Source organism: Thamnophis elegans, chromosome 7 (assembly GCF_009769535.1).
Source record: "Thamnophis elegans isolate rThaEle1 chromosome 7, rThaEle1.pri, whole genome shotgun sequence".
Classification (NCBI taxonomy): domain Eukaryota; kingdom Metazoa; phylum Chordata; class Lepidosauria; order Squamata; family Colubridae; genus Thamnophis; species Thamnophis elegans.
The window spans coordinates 29,881,513-29,890,354 of NC_045547.1; the positions used below are offsets into that span (position 1 = coordinate 29,881,513).

The 8,842-nt window shown below is 38.9% G+C and overlaps 1 protein-coding gene across 1 annotated transcript in view; it reads right to left on the minus strand.

The window, feature by feature from the left end:
* Nucleotides 1-5,877, minus strand: part of CARD10 (caspase recruitment domain family member 10) — a 46,920-nt gene extending 41,043 nt beyond the window's left edge. The window contains exons 1-2 of the mRNA XM_032220704.1: nt 5,704-5,877; nt 2,841-2,974 (exon numbers count right to left, since the gene is read on the minus strand). Coding sequence (XP_032076595.1) covers nt 2,841-2,895 — 55 coding nt within the window. The 5' untranslated portion in view covers nt 2,896-2,974; nt 5,704-5,877. The remainder of the gene's footprint in view (nt 1-2,840; nt 2,975-5,703) is intronic.
* Between the last annotated feature and the right edge of the window lie 2,965 nt (nt 5,878-8,842).

Below are 8,842 nucleotides of genomic sequence, written 5' to 3' on the forward strand. Positions count from 1 at the left end.
AGTCTGCAGGTTATGAACTCCTGCTTAAAGAGAAAATAATTACTTGTAAATAAATACTATCAACTAGGATGACAAGGACATACAGTAAAAAGAATTCCAAATTATAATGCATTTCAGATGGCTGTGTAAACTGGAGATTATGACAGTTTAATTGAAGGCATCTATTAGAATTACGAGATATATGAAGTCTTGGAAGTCCCTGACCAAACATCTAAATTTTGACACTATTTTTTTCTATTTTTAATCTATTTCAAAAACTATCTTCATGGTGGAACCTTTAGTTCTTATTTCTGTCTTAAATATGGAATCATCTAAATGCATTTTTTGGCTCAAGTGATACATGCAATTTTGATCCCTCAGTCTTAATGTGTGAAACTCTCACTATCATTCAAGTCTCCAAATCTAATCTTACTCACTTCTTTCTTGCACCAAGCCATGATTTGCTGGACAAACTACAATGGTAGCCTTCATACAATTTGCTACACCACATTTAACACATTGCACAACAACAGTAGAAGCAAAGGCCAAAGTGGCATACAGAAAGAAAATAGCCATACACTCTGACAATGCTGCAATGCCAGAATGTGTTTTCAGATCTGACTCTGATTGACTGTAGCCTTGATTGACTTTGATAGTAGCCATTTACAAAATCCTCCCAACCCCAAGATAAAGCAGAATTCTGGGAATTGAACCCAGACGCCTAAAGTGACCATGATTGAGAAACACTGACCTAATACATACTTATTAGAGACCGTCTTTATTTGGCCAAACCAAACAGAATGGGGGGGCATTTAAGAATCTATACAGCTCGACACAGAAGGAAAATTCAGCTACTCAATAATGTGAAGAAGGCTTCAATAAGCAAACAACAGTATTCTAATTAGGACCTGTATACTACACGAATCAAAAGAGGGCTGGTGAAAATATTTACAGACCCTCATATCCTGGACATAAATTGTTTCAACTCCTACCCTCAAAACGAAGCTATAGGGCACTGCACACCAGAACAACTAGACACAAGGACATTTTTTTCCAAACGCCCACCACTCAGCTAAACAAATAATTTCCTCAACACAGTCAAACTATTCACTAAGTCTGCATTACTATTACTATTAATCTTCTCTAAGATTAATATCACCCATCTCCTCCCACTTATGACTGTAACTTTGTTGCATGTATCATTACGATTTATATTGTTTCCTAGTATGATTCAATTGCTTATTTGTACCCTATGACTATCATCAATTGTTGCACCTTATGATTCATGATGAATGTATCTTTTTTTTATGCACACCTTTAAGCATCAAAGACAAATTCATTGTGTGTCCAATCAGACGTGGCCAATAAAGAATTCTATTCTATTCTAATTCTTCTTTTTATTGAAAATTTTGAAAAAAAAACTTTTACAAATGTTTACTTCCCTCCCCCTCCCCTCCCCACCCAAACCCCCTCCAACCTTCCCCCACCCCCACCCCCCCCACCCCGACTTCCAAGAACCATACAGGGTATAAATCTTTTAACAAAAATATTCTAAAATAAACTTTAAAAAAGTTAATATCCTCTTTCATTTGAGCTTTAACTCCTCTTTGCTAGGCTAGCTCTAAACATTCTATTCTAATTCTTATTTGTATTCTATTCTAATTATTCAAACAGATGTAGGCAACTTGTGGCTCTTCAAATATTGCTAAACTACAATCCCCAAGTCCTAACTATCGCAGTCAATAAAGACAACCATGTTGGGAGCTATAAATTCCCTCTGCCCTTCCCCCCCCAATATAAACCACCATCCCTAATATTAAGCAAACTGCAATTATCTGCACTAAAAAAAAAAAACACCTTAGACTTACTCCAGGGGACAAAATTACTAGGAATGCATGAAGTCACTCCCTCAAAAGGAGCAAAGCTTATAAGAACTTCCAAGCAGCAAGATAAGCTATTTGGTTGCCTGAGCAGGACTTCCTGCTGTTCTTCTATTCTCTCTTCAAGGAGTTTCCACAGTCTTCTCTGAAGTACTGAACAGTGAAATAGAAGATTAGCATATCCAAAGTCTTCAAAGATACAGATCCAAATAGTTGCTTTTCTACCAAAACCATTTTAGCAATTTCAGTGATAGCCTGCAGAAATGGATACATTACATAAATGTGGAAACAAGGGTCATTATTTAATTCTGAAATCTAACTTTAACTGCCTTGTTCCCTTAACAAAAGGAATTGGAATTTGACAAGTTTACTGAAAACTCAAGCAAATTACCAAGAAGCCTGTAATTCAGAACAACTTTCTGAATAACCCATAACTGCTAGGTTCACATCACAGATGCAAAACCCAATTAACCACTTTTTGCCTTAGCTCAAGGTGAGAATGCATACTGTAATTCTCAGAGTAAAGTTTACTAGTTTAGATGCCACTAATCTTCACAAAATTTCAAGCCTAAAAACTCCAATCAGAATAAGGAAATATTGCAAAAATTTCAAATTACCACCAACAAGCAGAGATCTTAAGCTACATTTAAATGAAAAAAATGCTTTTCCTGGAGTCTTAGTTTTGCAACAGCTTTCCAAATTGGCTGTCACTCATGGTGAGAGATTTATAGGAACTCTTTGGTTTAACATATTTGGAGAACTTCAGATTGGGGAAAAATTGGATCATACAAAGTTTAATTCTATAGCAGTGTATTTTGCTTCCATTTCTATGGCAGTTTTGTTCATCCAAATCTTGCTATAGCATATTTTTTTGGTAAACAGAAGCAACGGATTGAAGATAAAATAATATGGTCTACTCTGTTCATGTCACACAAGCTAAAAGGCAAGACAGCTAAAAAGATACATTCAAAGTATACAGACCAGTTTGTCCTGTGTCCGAAGTAACTGAGATGTTCCATCTCTGGGGAGAATCCATAGCTTGGAATTCTTGGGATAAACCAACTTCAATTCTGAGTAGTGGAAATGCTTGAGAGCGACCAGAAAATGGAAGTAGGCTAAAAAAATCAAGTATATGATACAACATAAGAAAGCTTCATAGGTTAAAATTGAAAGAGTATCCCTTAGTATGTCTGGCATAACAATGGTTCCCAGTAAGGTACTACATGGTAAATAAAGGGCCAAAAACAAAAATTGCTAGGTACCTATCAAATGATACCTTTCCTGTATTTATCCATCATACTCAGAATGGTTTATGGATTTCATTATGGATTGTTTTTGGCTTACTATAATGACTGAACTTTCCCATCATGCTTTATTGTAAGCTAGTTCATTATGGCTTGTTTAACAAATTATATACCGTATTTTTCAGAGTATAAGATACATCTTTTTCCCTCAAAAAAAGGATGAAATCTGGGTGCGTCTTATACACTGAATATAGCATTTTTGGCCTCTCGAAATCCCGCCCCCTTTGCAAAAATGGCTGTGCTACTGGGGGCTGGGAAGGGCAAAAACGAGCAAAAAATGGGCCATTTTTGCTCATTTTTGCCCCCCAGCCCCAAGGAGCACTCTATAAGCCTCCTAAAGGCTATTCATACCCCTTTTGACAAAAAATGGGCCCGCTTTCATGAAAAATGGACCGTTTCTGGGAGGTTTGCAGAGTGCAAAAACTTTTTTTTTAATTTGCCTCTTCAAAATCTTGGTGCGTCTTATACTCCGGTGCATCTTATACTCCCAAAAATACGGTAAATATAGCGATGCCACAGAGATAGTCTGGACTTGCACATCATATTAATATATGTTCAATCTTGCTATGGTTTGCTTAATCAGCTACAAAGTCCATGATGACTGGGAATTCACAATATACTACACATTGTGAATTACTCATTTCCATGTGAAATCTTTGTGCTAGTTCATATTAAGGTCACAATTTATCCAATCTCATAATGTTTGCTGCATCCTGGCACAAAATCTACAGATGGCTCAACTGATGTTTTGCTGAAATGGCAGCATTTATCAGGAGTTTTCACTGTCACTAATAAAAAAGCATCTTTTCCTATCTCCTAGCTCTCTTTCACCTACTACTTCCCTTTCTGTCACAATAGTTTTCATGTTTCAAGCTATGCAGAACTGAAGTCAATTGCAGATTACCTTCAAAACAATTAGAATGCACAATGGCATATTTGTGTAGAAGTATTCATGGCATGATCTATGAGCTAGTTACACCAAAACACAATTGGGTTCTTGGAACTTTAACAACTGTTGGCTGCTATTTACCAAATCTTCAGATTGGAAAAAAACATTTATGCCAAACTTAAGAGCAGTGAAAATGAGCTAAATATGAGCAAGTTCAGGTCTTTAATTCTCCCAAGTCTACTAAGATTAAGAGAAAAGGACCAGAATTCTAAAAAAATGTTTTGAATCATCAATCCCAGACATGCAAGCATGTTGCTGATTCATAGCGCACAGATCTCATCACATACGAATAGTTTCCTTGAGGCTATGTAGTTTCTGCATTACTAAACTGCATAAATCCTATATCCGAAAAAACTATATATCTATTCCTTGAGGGTAGAAAGTAACAGATTCAAAATCACACATGCATATAAAACTAAAACATTTAAAATAGCCATTAAGATTTAAATTATTACTACATTTAAATTATTATTTTAAATAGCCAGTAATAACCACCACATTGTCCATATTATCTTATTTGACGTGTCACAGAGAGCCAAATAGTACTAAACCAAGTTTTCTTTTGAAAACCTTTTAAGTTTACACATTCTTCTCAGTGCCAGAATAAACATCTTTTGTCCATCATATTTTAAGGGAATTTGGAGTATCCCAAGTTAGTTTGAAAAAGCACAAAATCTGGTCTCAATATTACAATACTTGCTTTTTAACTGATTTGCTAAATGCTGATGCTTCTTTTCATCTCTATGTAGTTAAATATCCTTCCTTCCTTCCTTCCCTTGCCACACCTTTCTCTCTCTCTCTCTCTCCTGAAACTTGAATATTTAAAAGTACACGTAGCTTGCACTTTGTTCACATATTATTATAAATCAATTCTAAGAGAAAGGTTATGGATAATAAAACTTCACCCAACCTTAAATGACTTTGTTTGTCAAATATAACGATGATCTAATTACAACACTGTGCGGGCAGTTTAAAAAATCTGAAATCACAGTTGGGTTTAAATTAAACCACCTAAGGGTAATCCCCAGAACCAAGACCTAATGCCACAACGCAGACCTGCAGGTGTGAGAGCATTAAAATGAGGAGACAACTCTCCTAGGAACAGGAGGCCTCCTTCACAGCAATAACTGCAGACAAATATCTCCATCTTCATTGGGGGAGGGGGGAAATATTACTTTCAGCCATTATTTGTTGAAAAATCACAATAGCTGGATTCTGCAAACTTCCTGACTTCGAGACAAAGGTAGAGCAAGCTTTCCCAAACTATCTTGGGCCTCATGTCTAAGCCAGTTGAAAAATATCATATAGCGTGTGCTTATTCAAAGTTGTTGCCTATCAACACTGAAATAGCACCATTGAAATCCACGGCTCTTTTTGCAAAGAAGTGGGACAAAGCGAGAAGAAAGAGAAAATAAAAGCCAAATATGCCATCACCTCAGCTTTACAACCTTGGCCTTAGTTGCTGCAGGATTTGTGGATGTCTGCTCAGCAGAAACAAAAGACCCCTAAGGCGCAGCCAGCATCGGGAAAAGACGCAATGTTTTTTCCCCCTTTTTTTCCTCCCTACTTGGACCCCGAGGGCTGGCGTTACCTTAAAACTTCTCATCCGACGGGCTAAATTGCAGAGGTAGCAAACTCCCGAGTTGAAGGGCTCCTTTTTCTTCGCGTCTTGCCAGCTTGCCTTCTCCTCACTTACTCCCTCGCCCACTCATTCTGCCCGCCTGTAGCCGAGGCGCACACCTGACGGCCGCAGTCAACAGCCGCTTCCTCCCGGGCCAGAGAGGTGGGCGGAAAGGCAGGCAGAGGCAGACTGGCAACTGGATGAAGCATTCGGGTGGCCTTGAGCCCAAACAAGTCCCGGCAGCCCTCGGCCGGATCAGGAATGCGCGCGGCTGGATTCCATTCCCAGAGGGAGAGAAACTCACCCCCGCCGGCGGGGATGGCAAATAAAAGCCGAAAACAACTCGGGGGAGGCCAGTCGGCCGCCAGCTCTAAGCGGACTCAGCCACCCTCAGCCTAACTCTGTTTGTAGCAAGGGCGGGGTGGCTAGGCGGGATTATTTATTTTATTGTACCTCCAGCGCTTTTCACGTGTTCCTTGCGTACACCTTTAGCCTCAACAGGTTAGCAGCGGTCGGCGGTTGTGGTCGCTAGCAAAGCAAAGGAGCTTCGCGTGAGGGTTTGTGGCTGAGCTGGAAGCCGCGCTCAAGTCACAAGGCAGTGGCTTTGATTTCACGCCTGGAGGGAATCCCCCTTGTGATTTAACAGCCTTGTTTGGTGGCTTCGTGGGTTGTATAACCTAGCCGGTTGTGCTTAGTTTAATAAACTATGGTTAAATTTTGCCCTCGCTGGCTGCGTGGATTCCACGGGAGGAATTTGTGTGCAGAGGCCCAGGCACCTACGGCATAGCGCATCTCGCCATCTGAAACGCAAACAAGTGATGGGGCAGAAGTGAAGAAGTTTTGCGATGTTATGATACCACCCCCTCTCCCCCTTGGCCCCACCTGTTTTGCATTCTTTAAAAAGTACTTTAGCTGCCTGAGGCTGTACACAGTTATGATGCTCCTTTTAATATGGTTTAGTTCTCAAATGTAACATATTTCTGAAGCAAAATACAGTAGTCCTCTACTTCTGATAATTGAGCCCCAAAATTATTTGTTAAGTGAGACATTTGTAAGTGAGCTTTGGCCCATTTTACGACTTTTCTCTTGCCACAGTTACGATGAATCATCACTGCCATTGATAAATAGTAATCCGGTTGTTAAGTGAAGCTGGCTTCTCCATTGATGCTGCTTGTCAAAAAAATTGCAAAGGGGGAATCACATGACCGTGGGACACAGCAATGGTCATAAGTATGAACAGTTGCCAAAGCATCTGGATTTTGATTGGGGGACTGCTACAAAATTTGTAATTCTGAAAAATGGTTATAAGTCACTTTTTTCAATGCCGTTGTAACTCTGAACTAAATGAACTGTTGTAAGTCACGGACTACCTGCCAGTGCTTTTTGACAAGTAAGCCACAGGGACTATCAAAGAAGAACTAGGGTTCCAGAAGAATTCGCTATTATCATTGTTTTTTAAGTAAGCCACAATATAAACACAGAGCAGAGTAACCCAATAACTTCAGCATAGTTTCATGATGCACGAATCATGCCCAATATAGATCAATGCCACCCTTGCATATTCCTCCATGCCATTGGGTTTTCAAAGGTCAACTGGCAGGGAGAGGTTTCAGTTCAGGGCAAATGTTTAAGCATTACTTAGCAGCTCTTCTTAGCAGCTTTGATAATATCTGCCATTACTTTTTTCCTTCTGAAGCCAAACCATAGTAAACACCTCCACTTCCTCCTCTTGTCCTTATCTGTTGTATGGCAGAATTTTTTCCCACTCTCCTGACAGTGGCCAGCATGTCTCCCTGCTTCTCTTAATGCACAAAGTGAATACAACAATGTGAAGACTTGGGTGTGCCTTGATTGCCTCCTTGTTATCCACTTCCATATCTGGGTACCACTTGCAATGCAGAACGCCACTGCTGTATATGTGCCAGTGTTGCAGTCAGTAACAAAAGTAGGGAAATGCCTCCAGTGACTTGAAAGACAATGCCATTAAAACCTATTTAACTCCATCTAACTTAACCAAAGATTTCTAGGTGGCTCCTATCTAAATTGCAAAAGTGAATTAAGGTTCCCAGTTTACAATAATAAAGAAAGGTCTATTTTTTGTTACATCCCTCCATCCAGAACATTGTGCTATCTAACACAAACTTGAGTTCAGCTTGAAATCTTGTCCTTGATTCTCTGGCCTGATTAGCCTTTGGACAAGCACTGTTCTCTATTCCTGCCCTGGAAAATAAAATCTTGAAACTGTACTCCAAACCATGTCTTCCATTGATTATTATCATGATATATACATTTTGAGAAAAGAGAATTTGCAAAAGACAACCTGAGATTCTTCTCTATGCAAAGTGAAGTATTACAGACAGATTTTGAACTATATGCTGTGTAGTCCACGCTAGTCTCTATTCTGACTGTCGGAGGCTCTTCTCGAATCTTGAGCAAAGATTCTTTGCTTATTTCTTTATCTTTCTTTCTTTTTTTTAAATGGGATTAATTGTGATCATCCTAGAATTGGTCCATCTTGGACTCAAGCACAAATGAATTAGTTTTTCTCTAGCACAATCACCCCCAAGCTGCCTAACCGGAAAACAAATCAGACTAAACCCAATGGAATCAATATTTTATTTTTTCTGATATTATACATTTTAATGGTTAGCATAGGTACTTGTTAGTGTTGGCGTAATCTTTTTCCTATGCAATAACAAATAAAGAATTTAAAGAGCTTCTGAGTCTGCAGCTATTAGGAAATACACAAGGAAGACAAATGCCTCCCTTGTGGTACATAAGTGGGGAAAAGAAAAGAAATCTACAGTGGTTTCTAGGGAACACTTACATATCAATATGCCGCAATAGCAGTCCATGCATCCAGTTCCCCAAGGCAAAAAAATAAAATTGGTATGTATCCTAAGGCTTTTTTAAAAAAAAAAACACCTATATTTTATTAAACTAATCTTTTGTTGTATTTAATAGTGCAACGACCTCATCTTCCAAATCTGATCTATAAAATGGGACACCTCATTCCAGCAAATGGGAAAATTGGTCACAGCAGGCGTGAAAAAGTGCTACTCATTATGTTTTTTTTTAAATTGCATTCTGGTTAACATTCAAGGCAGCC